Below are 24,817 nucleotides of genomic sequence, written 5' to 3'. Positions count from 1 at the left end.
TAAAGGAACTGAGGATCGACACCTGTCAACAAAGATCACAACACTGGCCTCTATTTCTGCTCTGTTTATTTCTTGTGGTGCCATGAGTATGTTCTCCACTAGGGTCCTGGATGAAGACATTCTTCATCCACAGCCACCATTCTTAAAGGATTTATTTGATGAACCATCAGTGTACCGATGAATCTGTTTGCCTTGTGACTGATACTGTTCAATGGGCTTTCCTACAATTTTCTTTAGGGTGGCCAACTCCGTATGTTCCTTTGAGCAAGGTTCCCAAAGGGAGAGATATTTATTAAAGTAAATAGATTCATGTGGAGGGATTAGTGGGTGTACATGTTGCTTCACACACTCTACCCTCATAGCATCATCAAGTGTTTCTGTTTCTCCAGTAGCCTTTGTGCACTTCTGGAAACAAGAGGATCTTTTCAGCCTTAAGTTGGTTTTCCAGTTTCTGAACAGACCTGAACAGTGATGACATTCAGATAGGGAATGAGATAATTTCCATACCAAAATAGCTATTCTTCTCTATGATTCTCAAGTGGTTGAACATCAAAAACTCTTTTTACAAATTGCTGTTGGAGTGGATCTTACACCTCCAGTTAGTGTGTGAATTGCAGATGACTGCACAACATTGATCTTGGCAAGGTTACTGAGAGCACTATGTGACCAGACAGGTAAGAGTTATTCAAGTATTGGATGAGATATTGAGCAGCATGTTGTTTTTAGTGTTCAAACATGTGAACCCCAGTTGGTACCTGCAATACATTATAGAAGAGCCAATCTCTTCTTTGCTTTGGCTGCCAACTTTTTGACCTGTGGTCCAAACATGAGTACAGTGTCAATGTCACTTTAAGGTATAGCAGATTTTTCTCAACAGCAATACCTTCTCCAGCCAGTGTGAAGATTGGTCTGTAGTTGAACCTCCTATAATTATGGTAAAGTAGGTGGACTTTGTTTTTGCTGGATTGAGCTTGAATTTATGTTGTGTTGCCCATCTAGTTATGATTTCTAAGTCCTCATTATATCCATTCTCCATATATCTTTTTCAAGACCCATGGTATGAAGTGCAACATCGTCTGCATAGGTGTATTCAAATCATTTCAGGTAGTCTGACAGACCAGAGGAGAGCAGCAAAAAAACACCAGGACTTAATACTGAGCCCTGAAGAAATCCTGGCCTCATGGTCTTTGAAGGAGTATAACTTAGTCTTAGTGGGTTTTTTTCCTGTATGGTAGGAAACCTCTTATCCAGAGGTACATTTTACCAAACTCCCATCTCACTGCCTATTACGCCAGACTCCATTAAATGTTGCACTGAGTTTAAAAACAGACTCCTGTTGATGACTGCGGTGGCTTTTTCTGGAAGCCATTGCTAAGAGGCTGCCAGAAGGCCACCAGCAAGTCTGTCATTGAGTGCAAAGGCCCATAAGCCATTTGGGTAGGTTCTACCTTTCCTTCTTTTAGAAGCCACCATAGAAGCCTTGACTGTACTGTTCTTTCCATTATATTGCAAAGGAGACTGGTTAAAGATATAAGCCAATAGCTGCCTGGAAAAGAGGGATCCTTGCCGGATTTCAGAGAAACAGTAACTGGTGATTTCCATCAATTTAGGTACCTTCCTTTTTTATGCTTGAGTAATTTCTGATGTCCAACAACCTGGCTCTAGCCTTCTTCCCAAAGTGCTTTAGCTCATGGTCACAGATGGGGTCCAGCCCAGGGGAATTGCTTGGTTCAAGCTTCTCTATTGCATCTTCTCGCTCAGGTATGAGAAAGATCTCTCTGAAGCCATGGTACTGAATTCTATAGGCACATATTTAAATGATCCTCCCCTTTCTTCCTAAATACTCCATCTTGCATGTTTTTGCAATGGCTCTATCCTCATCACCATATATGAGCCTGGTCATCTTGGCATAATGTTCGAACAGCGTACTCACAGACTTTGTCATCGAATGCTTCTACACCTCTAGTGTTCAAGATATTGGTGTTATTTAAATTATACGCCTTTGTCTGTTTGTTCTCAATTTGCTTCAATTTCATCCATCAATCTTTTCCTCTGTGAGGATCCAGTCTTATTAAACTAAGCCAGCCCTTCGTTCAAGCAACTATTTACAGAGCTGCAGCACTTGGAGCTTAGCATTCGAGCCATGTGCACACAGACTGACCTGCTGGTGCTTTCTCCATACTCTTCCCTCCTGCAACTTGTGACCCTCCCTCTAAGTTCCATGCTGGTTGCTACAATTTCTAGTCATCATTCAGCCTTTGTAACATTTGCGGATCTGTCTCCTGGGTAGAATATGCTGCTAGTGTGGGCCATTAAGCTGACTGCATATTCATCCTCACTTTCTGCCCTAGTGTGATGTACTGAGAAGAAAAGTGGTGACAAGAACACCAACAGGTGAAGTAGTAAACAAGGGAGGTGGAAAGAAGGAAGAATTTATGCATTGCCTGAAGGATTGCCTGCATTGCAACTGAGCAGAGCTAGATGAATAATTGTTTGTTTGGTTTGGTGGTGGTTCCAAAAAAAAAAACCATTAAAAAACAATATTTAGTTTGCGTCAAACCAAATCTAAAATATTTTGAAATTTTTGGTGACTCAGAAAAGTTAATTTGGGGCCTGTTTCAGAGCAGGATTTCAAACTTGGCTTTCCCACATCCACTGGGCTATATGTTATGGGAGGACTGGGGGAGGGAACAGCAGCACCACCTCCTCCTTCTTCTCTGGCCATTTTATGAATGGCTGAAACCTCTCATATCAAAATTGCAATAATTTTAGGCCAACCAAAACCACATTTCTAGTTGAATACATGACCTGTCTGAAAGAATTTCCATAGCTCTCCATAAGTGTGGCATTTCAGTTAGGATGACTGAGAGTGTGACAGTTGGGTCAAATCTGTGAAGGTTGTACCAGATAAATGGTGCTTCAGTACTCCAGCTACACGACCCCTCTAAGTGGTTGTCACTTATAATGAGCATGCAGACCTCCATGATTTTTGTTTAATAATTGCAATTCCTTCACATTATGGCCCTAATACCAAAGTAAGAGTTCTACCTGAAAACATTTTCAGTTTAACAAAGTGTTTATGTTGTATTACCTTTCTGCAGAGAGACCAAAAGCCCTTCAGTACATCGAGTCAAAGTTAGAAATGGAGAAATACAGAAGCAGGAAACTAAAGCTGAGAGATGTCCTGGAAATCACACCAGAAAGTCTAAAGAACTGCCCTCCTCAGACAACAGGAGATTTACCTTGGCATTTCCTCAGGAAGCTCATGGCTCTGAATGGGATGGCAAGAAGCACAAGCCTTGAGCACAGGGCACCCACTGATCAAACACTAACTATGGACAAAGAAGAGCTGGATATTCCTGAAGATTTTTCTTTTCTCAGTGACACAGACACCAGTGATTCCCTGCACCCCCTTGATGTTCTCTGTGCCATTCTGCTTTCCTCAGACAGTTTCCTACAGCAGGAGATCCTGTCCAAAATGTCCATGTGCCAGTTTGCCCTCCCTCTGCTGCTACCTGCCCTCGACACCCCCAAGTGCACCCTACTGCTGTGGGCCATGAGGGACATGGTGAGGAAGTGGAGGCCGCACTCCCTGGCAGAGAGCAGAGGGTTCAGAGAGGAGAGCCTGGTGCTCACGTCAATGCCAACCATTTCCTTTGTGCGGATGGGGAGCTGCAGCTTCTCCAAGTCCCACCTCCTCAATGAGGTTCTCAGCCCCTCCCAGCAGCACCACAATTTCTTTGTCCACTGGGACATGGAGTCTGGGAACGTCCCACGGGCAATCGCAGATGGGCTGGTTGAGATTTCCTGGTATTTCCCTGGTGGGATGGGGAATTCAGATCTTTTCCCAGAACCTGTCGCGGTTACAAATCTGCTTGGAGATATTGAGTCGCATTGGGTGCAGTTTAGCTTTTTAACAGAGATCTCCTCAGCAGTGTTCATAGTTACTGAGAGCATCAGTGAGAGAGAATATGCGCTGTTATCATCTCTGCAGGGATCAGCCACTAAATACTGCTTCACTTCAATAATCAGGCTGGGAAAGCCAAGGAAACGCTGGAATTCCTGAAAAAGTTAGCCTCGATGCTGAAACTGAACAAGTCACATGTGCTGTGGAAAGGAGGTACCACAAATAAGGCACAATTTGTAAAAGTTCTGCAGTCTGCAATAGCAGCCATAATGAAATCTTCTCCCAAGAGAGTGAGTATAGAAGCCATGGCTGAGACAGCACGTCAATTAGGCATCCAGGTAGATGAGGATAACAAGGAATGTCAGACCCCAAACACATATGCAAAGGAAATCACTGCACAAATCAAAGATGTGGCAAAGTACAAGAGGGAAAAGCTGAGACTCCAAGGGGAGACATGGAGAAACTTGGCTGAAGTGGAAAAAGAGCTGTGCAGAATGAGAAAGTAAGGAGACACCCCACTTGAGAAATATAAATCTCAGCTGAAAAAGAAATTAATGGATTTACATGCTCAGCAGAATAAACATGACCTTACTGATGGTTTGATTACATTTATTACTGGAATAAGACTACTACCTCCCATGGAGAAACATTACTTCCTGAAATGGATGAAGTTTGGCCTGGATCACATTACTAGGGAGAATCTTTCTAAACTATGGGATCAATATAAAGAGAAATGCAAAAAACTCAAAAGATGACCCCAACATGTTTGCAGAGTTAGACAAATTAATCTCTGCCAGTTCCTTAGGAGTGCAGCATTTCATGTGTGAGTTGGGGCAGTTTTATGAAGCGGAATGCTCAATGGTTAAAGAAGGTAAAATGGCAGAAAGCCAAAGGCAATTCACCCATCTCCCAGGCATAGCAGCTGATCTCATGCTGGAAGGGTTTCCCATGGAGATCATTGATGGAGACGTTTCCAACATCTCACTGCAGTGGGTAACAGATGTTCTGAGTCAGCTTCATGCCAAGCTGGGGGGAAGGTCCAAAATCCTGGTTCTGAGGGTGCTGGGAGTACAGAGCACTGGGAAATCCACCCTCCTCAACACCATGTTCGGCCTGCAGTTTGCAGTGAGCAGTGGCCGATGTACACGAGGAGCCTTCACATTACTCATTAAAGTGGCAGAGAACTTTCAGCAGGAACTGGGCTGTGATTTCATCCTGGTGATAGACACAGAAGGCTTGAAAGCCCCCGAACTGGCCAAGCTGGAGGATAGTTATCAACATGACAATGAGCTGGCCACCCTAGTGATTGGACTGAGTGACATAACGATTTTTAACATGGCCATGGAGAATGCCACTGAAATGAAAGATGTTCTGCAAATTGTGGTCCATGCATTTCTCAGAATGGAGAAAATCGGGAAAAAAACCAACTGCCAGTTTGTGCATCAGAACGTCAGTGATGTGTCTGCACATGAACAAAACATGAGGGACAGGAAACACCTCCTGGAACAGTTGAATGAAATGACCAAAGCTGCAGCCAACATGGAAAAGAAATGCAAAGAGATGAACTTTTCTGATATTATGGATTATGATCTGGAAAAACACAATTGGTACATTCCTGCTCTGTGGCACGGAGTCCCCCCCATGGCTCCAGTGAATTTGGGATACAGTCAAAAGGTTTATGAATTAAAGAAATATTTGTTTGAATTTCTGAAAGATTGTTCAAAAGAGAGAACTCCCAATGACATTCCCCTATTTCTTGCATGGGTGAGGAGCCTGTGGAATGCTGTAAAACATGAGAACTTCATTTTCAGCTTTAGAAACAGCCTTGTTGCTGAAGCCTATAACCAGCTGTCTGTGAAGTATGCAGAGTGGGAATGGGGTTTTCGGAAGGAGATACATTTCTGGGTATCTGAAAAGGAAACTTTCATCCAAAATCAGCCACCAGATAAACTAGACACTAATGTTTCAATCAGACTAAAGAGTGAGGCACAGGAAAAACTGAGGCAAGAAGCAGAGAAGATTTTGAATCATTTACAACAGTATTTTGAAAGTGGAACAGCAAATCTGCACCTGATAGAAAAGTACAAAGAAGATTTTAGAAGAAGTGCCAATAGTCTCAGGAATGAACTGGAGAGTTATTCATTCAGCAAGTGGCAAGAAGCGATTCATATTAAAAAAGGCCAACACAAAACAGATGCTATGCTGTCAAAGTACAAGAGAAAAATTGAAGAGAAAGTGGATGGGCTTCTGAACCATTGCAGGAAAAGCAACTGCAAATTAAATAATGATGAACTGGAAGAGGAATTGGAGAACATGTGGACAGAAACATTGTCAGAATTATCACTTATTCCTTTATAGAGACGCAACATATTTGAAGATGTGGAGTTCCAGCTGAGAAGAGACCTAGCGGACAGGGGCAGTGCAGTCTGGAAGATGTTACAAGATGCCAAAAGCTTGTGTGCTTATTAAACAAAAAATTTCAAAATGAAAAAGGAATACTTAGACTTAAAAGTGTTCAGAGGTTACAAACCATAAATATCAGGTGTGAAAGAATTCTTGACACAGGAATGCTGGCATAAAACAGAGGCTTTAGCTAAATCTTTAATAGAAGAGTGCAATAGTTACACTGATGGAAAAGTAAATGGCAAAGCAGATTATGATGAAACTTATTGCAGAGAGTTGTTGCGGATGATTAACGAGTGGCTTCAGCAGGCTGATGTTCAAAACCTTCACACCACCGCCTGCTTTGCAGTTGACCTGAAGCTTCACATTTTGGGGGATGAAGCTCGTGCATTTCAGACGATGCATGAAGAATTCATTAAAGAAAATGATCCTCTGCAGCGTCTGGGGAAACTGAAACCTCAGTATCTCTCCACGTTCAAAGCTCTGTACTTAGAGAAGATGAGTGTCAGGACAGGGCCTGGAATTTCTGTGATCAGTGTCTGAGACCTGCCCTGGTGGACTATGTGAACAAGAGACTTGGGACAGAAATCGTGGATGACATTCTCAGCAGTGAACGGTCTGTTGAGTACAGCAACCGGAGATTTTTCCAATTCTTTGTTCTGAAGCAGCTGTTGGAAGAAAATGACTTTAACACTTATGTGCAATACACAAGGAATTATGTAGATTTTATCAAAACCTGGATACAGAGACACTTGTTAATGCTCTACAAAGAGAAGGCGAGTTTGGGAGATTTGGAGAAAAGGATTTTCTCCCCAATAATTAATAAATTCAGCCATGTTCTGAAATACTCCAAAGGTGAGAGGACTAAGACAGTCTCTGCCTTTTTAGACAATTTGTGTGAAAAGCTGCAGCAGGATCTAGTCATTCCCAGGGATAGCTTAGAAGTGATACTGTTTAAAAACACAGCAAGTGCAGACCAATTTTCAGCTTTTATAGAACAGTTTATTCCTGATCTGGAAAAACAAATTTTATCCACTTTTGAAAATCTGGAAATTCAGTCAAAACTCTCAAAACTTGCAGTGAAGCCCCAGGATGAAATCTTCAAGCGAGTGTTTGGCTGTGGGAAGCAGTGTCCGTTCTGTAAAGTCCCCTGTGAAGCAGGAGCTCCTGCGCATAACGAGCATTTTGCTTCAGTGCACCGACCTGAAGGACTAGGGACATATCGGTGGAATAAAACAAGAATACTTGTCTCTGATATATGCTCCTCTTCTGTGGATTCAAATAAAACATTCAGATGTTTGGAGACAAAAGGGGAGTTTCATCCTTATAAAGATTATGGCAAATTTTTTCCAGACTGGCTTATCCAGCCAGATCCCAGCATCACAGCTTCCGATTACTGGAAGTTTGTTTTCAAGGAATTCAATCACCAGTTTGCTGAGGAGTTTGATGCTCTCCCTGCCCATCTCCCTGAGGACTGGGGTGAAATAACCAAAGAACAGGCACTGGAGAGCCTAAAGGAAGCCTTTACATTGAAATCAAAAACAGGCCGAGAAACTCTTTTGTGAATGGAAAGTTACAGAAGTTAATTTCCATTAAATGTAATGTTGATTCTCTTTTAATATCAGACACAGGTTGCAGCTTCCAAACAGATAAAGAAACAATGCTATTTCACGTTTCACATCACATCACATTTCACATCACATATCGATGTATGGCAAAATTAAAGAAGGCGGGAAAGACCCAGATGTGGAAATTCTGCACCTCTGTCTTCAGGAGCAAATCGCCAAAATCCCAATTTGTCCTCACCACTGCATTTTGCTGATACAGTGGTACCATCCAGTGACCTGCAAACCTTTCCCACATGAGTGTTCCCTCCAAGAGCCCCCGAATGCCAGCCATCCACTTCTGCTATTTAGAGGATCAATATCCTGTGCTTTTATGGCTAATCTGACACCAAACAGCCTGGCCCTGATGCTCGCCTTCTCTGGGGTAACACATGGGCGGGAAAAAGTACTTCAGAAACACCAATGAGGGAGGTTTGCAGCATAATGTAATGGGGAAGGGAGGGATGCAGCCGGCAACCCCAAAAGACCCTGAGGTTTCAAAGGGAATCCCCACAAACCCAACAGACACTGAGGCTCCATGGGAAACCCACCCCATCCCTGGGAATGGTCTTTCTCTCTGCTCTGCTCACTGCCCCGCACACATATCTCATCCAGGGTAGTAAGGCTAAGAAGCCATGGTGCATTGGCTATTTGCCCTGTGATTGCCTGCTACCCTTCTGCATGGGGGTGCTGTGGGGAGAAGCCAGGGAAGGTAGTTAGTGGTGCTAAGAAATCTGTGGTCCCAGCTGGAATGTCACATACTGCCTTTTTGGGTAATGCTTGCCTGGGTTTCCTCCCCCCTGCTCCCTCCTGTCTGTAACATCCAAATGGATCCTTCTGGATGAAAGTGTCTATAAAGATGTGAATGAACATTTCAGTAATTCCTGTTGTAGCCAAACATGATTTTAAAATTGCTTTAAGTGAGCTGTGACAGCCAAGGCTGAGCTTCACTGCCCTGACTTTCACTGACATATAAATGCCGATGATTTGACTATTTACTGTCCTACGATTTTTGCCTGATCTCATTTGCTTGTTAGCCAGATACTGTATAAGTCCCAGTTCAGGCCAACCAGGAGCTTCATAAAATGAAATTCTAAAATGCCATGTTTGACTGACGTTGATTTATTTTGTGTATAATTATCAAGAATTTTCAAAGAAATTTAAATGAGAAATGGTTTACAGGAGTGTGAGACGAGGTTTTGAGAGAGGAGCATCCTAAGTACAATTATCTTTTCCTATTGATTTTTTGTGAATAAATGTTGTCCCAGGTAGCTGCCATAGATAAAGTTTAAAACTGATCTGTGTATATTTTTATTCTCCTTTTGAGGATAACATGGATAAAAGAGACATTAAAGTGCGCATTGTTAGACAAATAAATATGTACGTGTGCCCACAAGATATATAGCGCAGCCCTCCACATTTCTGTCTAGCCCACCTCAGTTTCCACCATGGGGAAGAGGCTGCCCCTGTGCATCCGTACTGAGCTTTGCTGGCTATTGATGAGAGAAATTTTCTCCATTTACGCTGGGGGGATGGGCGAGGAAGGGAAGTGGTGGATGCTGCCCTCTCCAAGGGATAAAAAAAAAGGCCTAGAAATGTCACTTTTTGGCCAGGCATGCGATGCCCTTACACTCCGCTTGGTGCCATTTCTCTGTCTGTCTCTCTGTCTGTAATGGGATAACTTTTAAATGCCTCATCTGATCAATTCCAAAATTTCAGGTGGTGCCCTGGGCACCAATGGCCAGAACCCTTTTGATTTGAGGGGAAATCAGTCAACTGAATATGAGGGACAAATGAAGTTCCTGGCATCCTAGTGGAGTTTAAGATGTTGGCCACCTGAATGACTCATCTCCCAGAAAAAAATAATATGGAGGAGGGATGGAAGAGGGAATGGGGATGTATAGATGGGAGAATAGGGGCATGCACAGAGCCCATGGCATGGGGGGGAGAATGCGGGACCCTGGTGTGAAGGGCTCACATAACTCCTGGTGGCAGGTGTGATGCTGACAAAGCCAGGCCAGAGCCATAGGCCCATTCACTTGTGTGTGACTATCAAAGGAGTTAAATGTATTACTATATATTCAGGCCAATTCACTTGTGTGTTAATAGAGATCAAAGGAGATGTTAATTGCATTGTTTTTGCCTAACTAGATCTTGTTGTTTACTATTACATTACATTTGCATTACGCATGCCTGGTAATTAAATAGACCTAGATCAAAGTGTGTGTTAATCTAAGAGTGTATTCAGATGTTAGAACTTCATGAAACGAATGGAATGTTACTTGTATTCTTTTCATGTATCTATTCTTATTATAATGTAAAGGCAGGCAGTTATAATATGTCTAAGCTTGTAATTAAATAGCTCATTGAATGCAAATGAAGAGTGCGAAATTCAAAGCAATTGGCCATTGTGTGAGTAAGAACATGTCTCTGATTGTTGTGTGGAGAAGAAGCTATAAGTACTGATTCAAAGGAAGATCCTTTATCTCTGGACTGTTTGGATTCTAACAGGGTGGAATAACTAAACAAGAAGACGGAGATCCCCAGAGCTATTCTGGGTGGCCCTGAACTGGCAGATTACTACATCCCTGTTATCCTTTGGGGTTCACAAACTTTGACTCACCTGTTAATGTAATTTACCTGCTTTAACCTCTCAATAACACATTTATTTTTCTCAGCTAATAAACCTATAGTTAGTTCACTATAGCATTGGCTACCAGTGTTGTCCTTGGTGTAAGATCCAGAGTACCAATTGATGAGGGGGAAGTGACTGGTTTCTTCGAACTGGGAGGAACCTGATGTGGTGTGATTTTTGGTTTATGTGACCATTATCACGAAGTGCAGTTTGTTTGCGTGGTGAGATGGGCTGGAGAGCTTAAGGAGACTGTCTGTAACTCCATGGTAAGACTAGTCCAGTGATCCAGGAATTTATATTTGTTGCTGGTTTGGTGAAATATAATTATAAATAGGGAGACCAGATGTCCAGTTTTTAAAGGGACAATCCCTTATTTAAGCTGTCCTGACTTTTTCTTAAAAACGGGCAAACTATCCCATATTTTCAGTCTCCCCGCATGCATCAGTACTAATGAGTCCTGCTGCTGGCCGGATCCTTGCTTGCGAGCCATCCTCCCACCAGTGCGGGGGGGGTGGGGGGAGTCCAGTGACCAATGATGGGGGTGGGGATGAAAAGCTGGTGGCAGGGATAAGATGCAGTGCGCAGGGCCAGCTGCTCCCCCTGCTGGTCTGTCAGCGCAGCCCCTGCTGCAAGCTGGCTCTCAACCAGCAGGGCCCTGCTCCCGGTCCCGTTTCTGGCCAGCCCTAGCTGTGTGCTGTGAGCTGCAGTGGCTGGAGAGTGAGGGCAAGTACCAGGCAGTGGCTGATTATAGGTCACTTCTGCTGCCCACCCATCGGCCCTTTACATGCTCCGTCTCTCACTGTCCTCTCCCTGCTTTGTCCCTTCACCCCCACAAGTCCTGCTGCTCCTCTATATCACCCCCACGCACACACACAGCAGGACACATCCCACTCCCAGCGCTGTGCGGAGAACCAGCTCCTATTCGGAATACTACACTTATCAATAGTCTGGCCGGCAGACTCCTTCCTTCCCCCACTGCCTCTGGCTGGGCCAGCACCCCGGGAAAGCCCAAGACCCTCCGGCCCGGGACACTGGCCAGGAGGAGCCGAGCCCTGCATGTGCCAAAGCCCTGTGCAATGCATGCATGGGGAAGCCGCTAAGCTCTGGACTGGGGTGGGAAACAATTTCCAGCCTGTTCCCAACCTGACCCTGCAGGCTTCACCGCAGCCCCCGGACAGGGGCTTAGTACCCTCTTTGCCCACCCCACCCCCTGCGCTGGGTCCAGCCCCCAGGGAGCGTGGGGCTGCTCTGTCCCCTAGGCACCCTCCCCTGCTGAGCGACCTCTCTGGCCGGGTTCTCTGAAGCCTCTGCAATCAGGTTACCTGGGCCCTGGTGCACAGTGCATTCTTAAGGCTTAACCCCTTCCTTCCCATGCTGTAGCCGGGGGGGACAGAAGGCATCTAGGTTATGTTGGTGGCCAGCAGAAGCATGGAGGTCTTAGCTGATTTATGATACTGTGTGGGCAGGAAGGGACAAGCTGCTTCCAGCCACGGTGGGGGGAACAAGATGAGATGAGCTCTGCAAAGACAAGGGCCAGGTCATCACTTCCCCTCCACTCCTCCCCTGTGGCTGGAAGCAGCTCCTGTCCCTTCCCTCCTGCACAGTGCCAAAAGGCTGCTGGTGGCCACATGCCACATTCTGGTATAAGCCCTGGCAGAAATGGAGGGCGGGGGGCATGTGACCCTGCGTGCCCCCATCCATGTGTTGCCTTGGTAAGATGTGGCACCAGGTACCAGGAGAGGCAGGTCTGACCCGGGGGCCCAGCCAGGTGTGGAGGGCAAAGGGCACCAGGCAGGGAAAGGGTCGAGTCCATCAGTCACACACACATACACCCATGTGAGAGAGGTGTATGGGCGTGTGTGTGTGTGACACCTCACCCTGCAGGTGTGGGAAGGTGTGTGTGGGGGGGGTGTCACATACCCCTAAATGGGAACCCTAAAGCCTTCAAGATAAGAAGGTAAATAAAAAGAATCCAACTAGGCAGTATTTCTTTTTAATGGAGGCTCAGTCAACTTGATGTTAATTTGAAGGTTTGTACTGCATAATTCTGATTGATTGCCAGTGAACTCACGAGTAATTTTACGAGGTGTTCATATCCAGCATAGGGAAATATGGTCACCCTAATTATAAAACACACCACCATGTTGGTCTCTCTGCCCTATTTTCTGACAGTCTGCCCTGAGATTGGAACTCACAGTTGTGAGCCACTCCAGACAGCATGAAATTAGGAGAACCTGGGATAGGGGGAAGGGGGCACATAGAACCCCTAGCATGGAGGGAAGTTGGGAATGGGGGGCAGACAGAGCTCCTGGACTGAGAGTGAAGGGAGGCCCTGGTTTAGAGGGAGGGAGTAATGGAGGGCACACAGAGCTCCTGGTGGGGGGAAGACTAGGGAACCCTGGTATGGAAGGAGTGAAGGAGAATGCGTGGGGGGGTAGGGGAATGGGAGCACATTCAGAACTCCTGCTATTGGGGGAGGAATGGGGGGAGTGAGGAATGGGGTACACAAAGCCCCTGGTATGGGGGGAATGGGAGTCACACAGAGCTGCTGTCATTGGAGGGGAAAACGGGGGAGGGGGTTAGTATGGGAGGAGGAGGGACTTTGGGGGGCACACAGAGCCCCTGAAATTGAGGGGCATGGGAGCGTGGCATGCAGGAAGCTTGTGGGTGGGAATGGAGGGATGTGAGGATCCTCTGGGGTGTGAAATAAGTTCACCCGACAGTAGCAACCTAGTGTGTGACCCCCTTCGACACATACACTAAACCCAGAACATAAAGTTTGCAACATCAGCCTTATCCACAGGCCTGTGTCGGGGTATTGATATGGCAGGATGTATGAGGCTGCACAGGGTGACTGTTGAAAAAAATGAGAAAACTGAATGAGGTGATGGGGCTGGCTGCCTAGATAGGGAAAGGTACCTTGGACAGAGCAGTGCTGGGGAAGTTTTGGGGGAGCTGGGGGAGTTTTGGCCTGACCAAGTCCCAGGCTGAGGGCCTGATACAGGGCCTTGAGGAGGTATTAGGGCTGTGGAGGGGCAGCCAGGGGAGAAAGAGGCAGCAGGTCTACCCCCTTGCTGATGATGAGTGGCCAGTTCAGACTGCATTGTGGCCCTGAGGAAAGGGGCTAGGGTGAAGAACAGCAGTGGGTCACAGAGGCGAGTGGTGGGATTAGGGGTAGCCAGTTCCCTGGAGGGGCAGAACCCAGAGAGTGGGGTACCGCCAGAGGGCAGTATCCCAGGAAAGTACGCCATTGTCTGGGAGGGATGTAGGGCCTAATGTGGTGGAGCTTGGAAAAGGGCAGGTAATTGTGGGCAAGACACCACCTGCAGAGGGTGCTCCTGAGTGGCGAGAGCTAATTCCCTAGGTTGGCCAGCCTAGTATCTACCTCACAGTCTGTGTGAGAATCTAAAGAGATCCCATCCCCCAACGAAGTGTCTGTGTTATGCAGTGGATGCTTATAGTAAGTCAGACATTTCAATAAGTGTTTTGGGGAGAGCCGATGGCCGGTGTCCCTCTGGGTTTACAGGAAATTGGCAGAAGAGAAGAAGTCACATCCCTAAAGAGCGCATATCATCCCCCTCTCCTGTGACCCTTGGCACCGTCACAGGCTCTATTTGTATCCAGTCATGAACCAAGAAGAAACTGAAAGGGTTTGAGCTCAGGTTCAGACTGTCCTTCATCAGAGAGCGTGACTGGCAGGGCAAGAGCAGCTACTTCGGGACACCGATATCTTTCTGCTCTCCCCCTGCTCCCAGGGACTTGCTCCCAGCCAGGATGCTGGTATGGCAGGGCCATGTCGCTACTGAGCTGTGACTGAGTCTACAGAATTAACAGTGGTGATCCGATTGTGTCTGGCGAAACTGAACTGAGTTTATCAGACCAGGTTCCATCCAGATTTAGGCCAATCACATCACTCCCTTTCCCCTCAGGCACAGCCTTGGATCAGTTATTAGCAATCAGGTTAAAGTCCCACTCTGGGGAGGGGAGTCATTTATTAGCCTAGTCAGTCACTAGGGTTGCCAATTGTGGTTGGATGTATTCCTGGAGGTAGCCTCCTCATGTTACATCATTTTTAATTCAAGATTAATTTTGAATTCCTGGAGACTCCAGGGCAATCCTATCAGTCACTCTGTAGCTATAAGGTGCTGACACACCTAAGAGATGTGGGGAGTGTTTGTTGCCCATATTTCTAGTCACATGCCATCATGCGGGGAGGCAGAGAGTCCTCCTTACTCTGGCAGTTTTCAATAAATGACCTGTTTTTTTATCACTCAGATTTAAACTTCTTCCCCTTTGTTATTCATCATGTGTGTTACAGTCGTACCTATTGGCCAACCAAGATCGGGGCCCCGTTGTACTGGGAACTATACAAATAGAGGGTGGTGGACAGTGCTGGTCTGAGGAGCAATTCTAAATAGACCAGGCAAACACAGGGTCGGGGGAAGGGATATAACTCACAAACAGAACCATCTGGGGAGTGGGGTACATGAGTAGGACTTAGATTTGCTCTCTAGCTAACACCTATACTATACATTTTTATTGGAGGTTGTTGGGCTTCTTCACAACCAATATTATCACAAGCAGTAAGGTATAAACCCTTGTAACTGTTACAAAATCTTCCTCTCCAGTCACGCACAAGGGAGAAAGCTTGGAAGCTATACAGGGTAAAATGGATTTATTTGTGGTTTGGACCCCACTGAGAGTTCTGGAGACAGGAGCACTTCTTAAGCAGTTTTCAGTTACTCCTGCAGTTTTTGGGGGACGTAGTTCAGAACTAGGTCTGTGTTTGTAGCAGGCTAGCGTGTCTGGCTTAAACCAGGCAGGGCACTGAAGTCCCAAGTTGTCAGGGAAAACGGGCTCAGAGGTAGTCTCGGCACATCAAAGGGCAGTCCCAAAGGGGGTTTCCGTGATCCAACCCCTCACACCCTCCCTCTGAGCACCACATGCTTCCCAGCTCGGGTAGACAGTGTCCAGGGCTTCGGGGTGGGTCTATACTCTGGTGACCAGCTTAAGCCGCTACCAGTCTACCCTCTGCGATGCTGCTATTTTTAGCATGATAGCTCCAGCAGAGCTAGCACGTCTGTCTCCATAAGCTGGCAAGCTTGCTCCCAGCTCCAGTGTACATGTATCCATACGGGGAGCAGCAGGGACTGAGGGGAGCTCCTGTTTCCAGATAGGGCCCAGCTCTGCTCCTAGCTCCCTATCCCAGGAGCCCCCAACTCCTGTCCTCCCCTTGTGGCTGGCTCTAGGCACCGCAACCTCATGCTGCCCCTGAGTCCCCAGCATCTACCTGGGGCAGTCTCCCCCTACCACTGCCTGGGGCCCTGCCTGCTCTGTGACTGGGCACGAACCCCTCCCCAACCCTGTAGCCAGGGCACCCAGCACAGGCACCGCCCTGCCCAGGGGTCTGCGTGCCTTGAGCCCTGGGGAGCCCTTCATAGCCTCTCCCAGCCCCCAGTCTGGTCCGTGATTGGCTGCTCCAGCCTTCTCCAGGCAAATGAGCCTCCACCCCTTCCCCTAAGGTTAACGAGGGCCCAAGAGGCCCCAAAGGGGAGAGGAGCTCAGAGTGTCCCTGGGGTGACAGTTAAACCAACAAATAGTGTCACCTCTGTGAATGCAGATGGGGAAGAATTAGGAGGCAGTAATAGAAAGTCATTTCACCCATTTGCTGCATTCAGCGCCAATCAGGTGTTTACACCTCTGTTCCAGTACTTAATTCTTACCATCACTTCATTTGTAAGTTGCTAGGATCACTTTATGTACGTGTTTCTGTGCAACTGCCAATCACACCATCAGAGCCCATGGTCATTTACACCTCCTATCACATTTGACGGATTTGTTCTTCACAAGTGCTTCTCGGCATACCAGTTGAATGTATTACCTTCATTAGTATAAAACAGACACCTTGTTACAACTTGAACTGTGAGTTTGATCTGTACCTGTGTCGAATATCAGCATTTTGGAGAGAGGCAAGAAGTGATACATAAACAGCTAAACATAGATAATGTATGTTCCTTATAAGTACATATGGACACTTCTCTCTCTCCTAGAACACTTCATGTTCAGATGCTCAACACTGTCACCAATTACCATATTAAAGGCTGAGGAAAACTTCTAAGTAGTGTAGTCACTGAAAAGGAGCTGTTGCACAATTAGATAGGGAAACGTGTAAATACATCTGTTTGGCTATGGGTAGGTTAGTATGAACTCAGAGTTAAGCCGTCCCCTCTGGACGTTGTGACATGTTCATTTACCTGCCACTTGCAGAAGAATCTTTCCAGTACTCACATCCTCATCTTCCATTATACACCTGTACATCCCGCTGTCTGAAGGTCTCATGTTGCTGACAGTCAGAAGTTGCCCCTAGACTGAGCTGCTGGAGAAAGAGCTGAGTTCAACCTTTGAACTCTTCTTTCAGGTCCTCTGGTCTGTCTGATCCATTGTAGTAACAGTGCACTCTGGCTCTCTTTTCATGTCTGAATAGGAGCCAGACAAACGGTTGTGTCTAGCTAGGTGCAGACAACTACAGCAGTCTGAGACTGTAAGTTTGCTCCTAGGAGGTTCCTTAAGTCTTGGGTCCACAAACTACAGGATTCAGGAGTCACCACGAGAAAGGGAGGAGACAGGACGGTGAGTGGGAGAAGGAAAGGATGAATGGGAGCTCTGAAAGAGAGGGGGAAATAAACCTTAACTTGGCTGTTATTAGGCTTCCTGAGTTTTCCTCGCAGGGGTTCAGGTACAGAAAGAGCCTCATTTTCTGGAGCTCAAAGCTACAGTAATCTTGAATCTGCAGTCAAGGGTGACATCCCCTCCAATTTTTGAGTCAAATCTCTTGCCTTTCACTAATCAGAAGAAGAGCAGCTGAGAAAAAGGCTTCAACTCAGCCTCTGGAAACTTGGATTCAGGCTCAAGCAGGTCATGGATAGACCACAACAAGTTTAGAATTTCAAATTGCCAGCAGCAATGCCCACCAAGCTAGCTGGGGTATCTTTGGAGAGGGTGCATTCTCATGAAAATTGGAGCGACAGCGTCTGTTCAGAAGAAAAATATAAATTCTCCGTTCAATGGAGGACAGATAAAAGTAGACAAATGCTCCTCTTTCTAATTTATTTTTAAATGCTGTTTGTTTAAAGCGCTATGTTTGCAGTATTAGGATGCAGGTAACAGATTGTTGCAAATATTCATTTGCGAATGCATTTGTTCCTTGTGATTACAGCGAGTCAGAAAATGGGGGGAAGCCACTAACATTTTCAAAAATAGCTCTCTGTATGAGGCTGCTCTGTTGATTCTCTCAGTTCTCCCCCTCCCCATGTTTTTGGATGTCCTTCAGGGACCTTCCTCTCCTTCCCACACAAACTTTAGGGAGCTTGTTCATTTCCAACACATTAAAATGGGATGGTCAGCCACGCAACAGACTTAAAAAGGGTCAGTCTCACAGCAGTCCTAACTAAGCTGTGGCCAAAAGAGCTAATGTGATCCGGGGAAACATGACCAGGCCAATCTCGAGTAGGAGCAGAGAGGTTATTTTAGCTCTGTATTTGGCACTGATGTGACCACTGCTGGAATCCTGTGTCCAGTTCTGGTGCCCACAATTCCAAAAGGATGTTGATAAGCTGAAAAAGGTTCAGAGAAGCGCCATGTGAATGATTAGAAAACATGCCTTAGAGTGATTTAGCTTAACAAAGACAAGGTGAAGGGGTGACTTGATTACAGTCTATAAGTATCTAAATGGGGAACAAATATTTACTCTATCAGAGATGGTATAACACACTCCAATGCATGGAAGTGGAAGCTACACAAATTCAGACTGGGAATAAGTTGTACATTTTTAACTGTGAGGGTAAATAGCCATTGGAACAGTATACCAAGGGTCGTGGTGGATTCTCTATCACTGATCATTTTTAATTCAAGTTTGGCCATTTTAAAAAAAAAATCTGCTCTATGAATTATTATGGGGCAGTCCTCTGGCCTGTGTTATACAGGAGGTCAGACTAGACTAGATGATCACGATTGTCCCTTCTGGCCTTGGAATCAATGAATAAGCCCTTCAGGAACTGACCAAATACTTAAGTTCCTGGGCAGAGTAAAGGGACGTGCAGTAGGGAGAGGGCTGATGGGAGTTGTTGTGCCCTTATGAGCAAACCCATCATACTTGCAAAATATCCTTTCCCTGTGTGCATCTTTCACAGTTCCATTAAAATTCTCCACATCTCCTTGCTGATGAAGAATGTAAGCCATACTTACAGGATGGGGGACTCTATCCTGGGAAGGGTACCGATATCCCACCTTCATTAAATAAGTCATTATTGACCAGAGCCTAAGCTACTTACAGTTTTACTTAGGGTACATCTACACTTCAAGCTGGGGTCTGATTCCCAGCTCAGGTAGAGATACACACACTAGCTCTGATCCAGGCTGGGCACTAAAAATAACGTTGCTGCAGCAGCGTGAGTGGCAGGAGAGACTAGCTGCCGGAGGATGTGGCTAGCATCGTAGATGGGTGTTTACACCTAGCCACTTATGCCCCTACGACTACACTCTGTTTTTAGTGCACTAGAATGGGTTAGTGACACTGTGGTTCAGGGCTCCCTGGAGCCTTTTTACTGCCCCAGCACCCCCGTCCCCTGTGCTGAGCTGCTCTGAGAGTGCAAACCTTTCTCCTAGACTGGATGGATGTTCTTCAAACTGTTATTAACATGAGAGATCAGTGAACTGAGGGTGTGTCTGTGTCTCTCCAGCCTCTCGCTCTCCAATACAGAGGACTGTATGTTGCTGTGCGTGTCTCCTCTTAGTTCGGAGAGGTTCCTTCACATTCCCAGGCCAGGCCATGTCGGTAGCAGACAGAGGGATGGGGGTCGATGGCAGCAGGAGAGGACGGCTCTCTTTCACTGGATCAGAATGTGGGAGGCTTGCAACCCATGAAACAAAGAGCTAAAAATAATGAGGTGTTTTATGAAAGGAGCCCCTGCTGTTACCCCAGCATTATGACTGAGACTGGGGTATGAATGAAGCCCAGTTTGTCCTCCCTTACAAGGTGGATCCCAAGCGTGTGACAAATGGCTCCAGCCCTCTCCCCCAGAGCCCCACAGAGGGGGAGCTGCCGTGACTAGGGCCTCTTGTACCCAGCTCTTGCCCCACCCTGCGCAGCACCAGAGCCTCCCGCTTCCCCTGCCTGCTCTGGGGCTGGGCCCAGACCCCTCCCTGACCCTGCAGCCCAGGCTCCCAGCACAGCCACAGCCATGCCCAGGGGTCCGCAAGCCCTGAGGAGCCCTTTATAGACCCCCCCTTCACCCAGGCCAGCCCCTGATTGGCTGCTCCATTATCCTCTGTGCAAATTAGCTCCCACCCCCGAAGCTAATGAGGGCCCAGGTGGCTGTAAGGGGGGAAGGGAGCTTGGCATATCCTGGGGTGACAGTTAAACTGACACAGCAGAGTCACCCTGTGGAGCTGGGGGTCACTAGGGAAGGGAGGGGGTAGTTCAGGGGGGCTGAGGTGCAGGAGGGGCTGCAGGGGTCATGAGGTGGGTTCAGGGGAGCAGAGGGGGTTGAGGGTTCAGACAGGGCTCATTAGGTGGACTGAGGAGGGGGCCAGGATGGGGGAGGGGCAGAGTCCAGGCATGGGGTAGATTTGGGGGGCAGAGTTGAGGGGATTGTTGAGGAGGGGGAAGTTCAGGGCAGTTTACAGGGGTCAGTTCAGGCTGACCCCCTCCCTCCCCAAAGCAGGGCTGCAGGGCACAAACTGGCTTTATTAGCCAGCAAGGACTTTCTCCTCCTCCCAGCCCCATGCGGTTTGGGACTGGGGGCACGGAGGTTGGAGCAGGGGAGGGGCGTTATCAAGCCAAAGGGTGGGGGGTTGTTTGCCTCAGGGCAGGGAGCAGAATCGGGGGGGCGCCGTTAAAAGGGCAAGCAAAGGAGATGGAAGCAGGAGGTGGCAGGTGGCAATTCAGGGGGCACAAGGGGCAGGAGGGGGAAAAGGATTTTGGGGGGGACTGAAGGGCAGGAGGTGCAGGGCGAGGCAGGGTGTCAGGAGGCAGAGGAGCAGAGAGGATTTGGGGGGGATTAGTAGAAGACCCATGGGGAGATTTGTGGGGGGAGGGTGTGGGAAAGGTCAGATTAGAGGAACTGCAGCTTCTTCCCCCTGCCCCCCCCAGTCAGCCCAGCTGGGCCCCTCTGCCCTGGGGTGGGGAACTCGCAGGATGGGGCTGCTTGCACTGCAGCCTCAGCCCCTGCTAGGGTGCCCAGATAGCAAGTATGAAAAATCGGGACAGTGTCTGTGTGGGGGGGTAATAGGCACCTAGACAAGAAAAAGCTCTGAATACCGGGACATCTGGGCACCCTAGCCCCTGCAGCATCCCTGCCCCAGGAGACCTGCTGCCCCATCGCCCCCAGGCCAAGCTGTGGGGAGGGAGCCCTGAGCCACCCAAAGGAGGGAGGCTGGAGAGCCTCAGTGCAGCAGCAGCAGGGGAGAAGAGCCTAGTGCTGGGAGCAGCGGAGAGACAGAGCCCATATGTGAGGTATAAGAATTGGATGGGGAGAGGTGGGAATTAAGGATCACCTGGAGAGTGGGAGGCCCTGAGTGGCAATACGAGGATTGGTCGTGTTCTGTATGTTTATTATTGACCTGGAATAATGGACTAAAAACACGAGATAGGAAAACTTGCCCAGGCCACTGAATTCTTTTGTTTGGGTGGATTGTGAGGAATTTCAGAAAGAGCTTGATAATGTCAGGCAACATTCAATGTGTCTGTGCAAGGTGCTGCCTTTCAAGAAGGCTGACTTAGGAAAATTCAGAGAGTTGGTAGGTAAGATCCCAGGGTAGCAAGTGTAAAGGGAAAAACAGTTCAAGAGTTTGCAATTTTTCAGAGACATTATTATGTGCCTGTAGCAAGGCGAAGGCTCACCGGCATAGCGCCTCCTGCTGGTCATCTTGGAAGTTAGCTCTTCAGCACTGGGAGCGCCCTCTGCAGGCTGGTGTCTTGCCTGTCTTAGGGCCCCCATATTCCTCCAGACCTTGGTGTCCTTTTACCTTGGGGTGCTGCCCCCTGGCCGTACCGCCACACTCTGGGTCTCCCCTCCCAGGGGAACCCCCAACCCTCTTAACCCACCTTGCCTCAGGGGCTACTGCCAGTCATCATCTAGCCCCTGCTCACTGGGGCAGACTGCAGTCTGTAATGGCCACTTATCATTGGCAAAGGGGTAGGACCTGCTGCCTTTGCTTATCCCCAGGCTGCCCCTCTGCCTCCCCCGTACCTTTCTGAGGCCTTCAACAAGGCCTCAGCCTGGGGATTTACCAGGCTGCTGCTCCCCCGCTCCCTTTGCCTTTCCCCCGCACTGCTCCACTTCAGATACATCACTCCCAGGCAGCTAGCCCTTCTCCCTCCAGGACTAGAGTGACACTCCTCTCACTTCTGGCCCCAAGCCCTCTTATAAGGGCCAGCTGGACCCTGATTGAGCTGGCCACAGCTGTGGCTGCTTCCCGAATCAGCCTAGCCCAGCCACAGCCCTCTCCAGGGATGCTTTTAACCCCTGTTTTACTGGAGTGGGGCAGTTGCCCCACTACAGGGCCTAAAAGCAAACTATTCCACTGCATAGGAAAGATAGGAAGTATAGCCAGAGACCATGCTGGCTTAACCAGGAGATCTTCAATGATCTAAAAATCAAAACATTGTTGTACGTAAAGTGGAAACTAGGTCAAATTACAACAAAGGATGAACATAAATAGCACAAGTTTCTAAGGACAAAATTAGAAAGGCCAAGGAACAAAACAGATCATAGCTAGAGACATAAAGGGTGACAAGAAAACATTCTACAAATACATAAGAAGCAAGAGGAAGATCAAGGACAGGGTAGGCCCATTACTCAATGAAGAGGGAAAAAACAATAACAGAAAATGTGGAAATGGCAGAGGTGCTTAATGACTTCTTTGTTTCAGTGTTCAAGAAGAGGGTGAGTGGTAATTGGACATCTAGCATACTGAACGCCAGTGAAAATGAGGTGGGATCTGAGGATAAAATAGGAAAAGAACAAGTAAACAATTATTTAGACCAATTAGATGTCTTCAGGTCACCAGGGCCTGATGAAATGCATCCTAGAATACTCAAGAAGCTGACTGAGGAGATATCTGAGCCATTAGTGATTATCTTTGAAAAGTCATGGAAAACGGGAGAGATTCCAAGAAGACTGGAAAAGGGCATGTAAAAAAAGGGAAATAAGGACAACCTGGGGAAATACAGACCAGTCAGCTTAACTTCTGTACCTGGAAAGATAATGGAGCAAATAATTAAGCTCTAAATTTACAAACATCTGGAAGATAATAAGGTGATAAGTAATAGTCAGCATGGATTTGTCAAGAACAAATGGTGTCAAACCAACCTGATAGCTTTCTTTGACAGGGTAACGAGCCTTGTGGATGGGGAGAAGCAGTAGATGTGGTATATGTTGACGGTAGTAAGGCTTTTGATGCAGTCATAGAATATCAGGGTTGGAAGGGACCCCTGAAGGTCATCTAGTCCAACCCCCTGCTCGAAGCAGGACCAATTCCCAGTTAAATCAGTCCCAGTCTCACCTGACCTTCTCCTAAACAAACTAGGGAAAGACAACTTAGATGGAGCTACTATAAGATGCGTGCAAAACCATTCCCAGAGAGTAGCTATCAATGGCTAACTTCCTGTCAGGGTGGTTAAGCACTGAAATAAATTGCCTGAGGGGTTCTGGAATCTCCATCAGTGGAGATTTTTAAGAGTAGGTTAGACAAACACTTGTCAGGGATGATCTAGATAATGCTTCGTCATGCCATGAGTGCAGAGGACTGGATTAGGTCAGTGGTTCTCAGCCGGGGGTCAGTGACCCCTTTCCGGGGGGCCGTGGAGCCCCACGGCTGAAACCTGGAGCTCCCCCTTCCTCCTAAGCCAGGAGCAGTGCGGGTCTGAAGCCAGTGGGCCCCCTGCCCTAGTTAGGAGCAGCACGGGGCTGAAGCCCGCGGTGCCCTCCCCATCCCCCCCAAGCCGGGAGTGGCGCAGCCAGAAGCTAGGTGGGGCTGAAGCTGGCAGGGTCCCCACATCCCCTCCAAGCCAGGAGCAACGCAGTGCTCAAGCCAGCAAACCTCCCCTCCCCCACAAGCCAGGAGCAGCAGGGAGGCTGAAGCCGGGAGTCCCAGTGCCTTGCCCCTGAAGCTGGGCATTGCACTGGAAGCCCCCCTGCCTGCATACAGCCCATAGCTACCCCCTGCCCATACACAGCCCTTAGCTATCCCCTCCCTGTACCCTGAGCTACTCCCCTCATTTCACACAGCCCCTAACTAACCTCCTGCCCGCACCTGAGCGGTTTTCAAACTTTTTGAACTGAGTTCCCCCTTTCAGTTATATTTTTGGTTGCATCCCCCCAGAACCCAGACAAGCTGGGTGCCCTCCTGAGTGAGTCAGGGGGTAGAGATGGCACATCCTCCCTGGACCCTGCTGTGTGGAGCTGGGATAAGCCATGCCAGGCCTTCCTCACCCCCACCCCCGCACGAAAAAAAAAATAGAAGTAAAACTATGCCTATGCCCAAGTGTGTCCCCCTGGCCTGGAACCCACGCTTCCCCCCTGCCGGGCCCTGTTGTTTTTATAGGATGTTTTTATAGGGGCCTCAGCAGGAAAAAGGTTGAGAACCCCTGGATTTGATGATCTCTCAAGGTCCCTGTCAAGGTTCCTCCCCCACTCTGAACTCTAGGGTACAGATGTGGGGACCTGCATGAAAAACCTCCGAAGCTTATCTTTACCAGCTTAGGTCAAAACTTCCCCAAGGTACAAAATATTCCACCCGTTGTCCTTGGACTGGCCGCAACCACCACCAAACTAATACTGGTTACTGGGGAAGAGCTGTTTGGACGCGTCCTTCCCCCCAAAATACTTCCCAAAACCTTGCACCCCACTTCCTGGACAAGGTTTGGTCAAAAGCCTCACCAATTTGCCTAGGTGACTACAGACCCAGACCCTTGAATCTTAAGAACAATGAACAATCCTCCCAACACTTGCACCCCCCCCCATTTACTGGGAAATGTTGGATAAAAAGCCTCACCAATTTGCATAGGTGACCACAGACCCAAACCCTTGGATCTGAGAACAATGAAAACGCATTCAGTTTTCTTACAAGAAGACTTTTAATAAAAATAGAAGTAAATAGAAATAAAGAAATCCCCCCTGTAAAATCAGGATGGTAGAGATCTTACAGGGTAAGTAGATTCAAAAACATAGAGAACCCCGCTAGGCAAAACCTTAAGTTACAAAAAAG

General features: G+C 47.6%; 1 protein-coding gene across 1 annotated transcript; it reads left to right on the top strand.

Annotated features, from left to right (window-relative positions):
• Positions 1-4,545: 4,545 nt before the first annotated feature.
• Positions 4,546-6,265, top strand: LOC140913581 (interferon-induced very large GTPase 1-like). Its single transcript, XM_073350310.2, is given in 2 exon segments — positions 4,546-4,640; positions 4,642-6,265. Coding segments are annotated over 2 exon segments (1,719 nt in total).
• The last annotated feature ends 18,552 nt before the right edge of the window (positions 6,266-24,817 follow it).

The sequence above is a fragment of the Lepidochelys kempii genome, chromosome 6, assembly GCF_965140285.1.
Source record: "Lepidochelys kempii isolate rLepKem1 chromosome 6, rLepKem1.hap1, whole genome shotgun sequence".
Lineage (NCBI taxonomy): Eukaryota > Metazoa > Chordata > Testudines > Cheloniidae > Lepidochelys > Lepidochelys kempii.
This window is presented reverse-complemented; position numbering and strand designations above follow the sequence as displayed.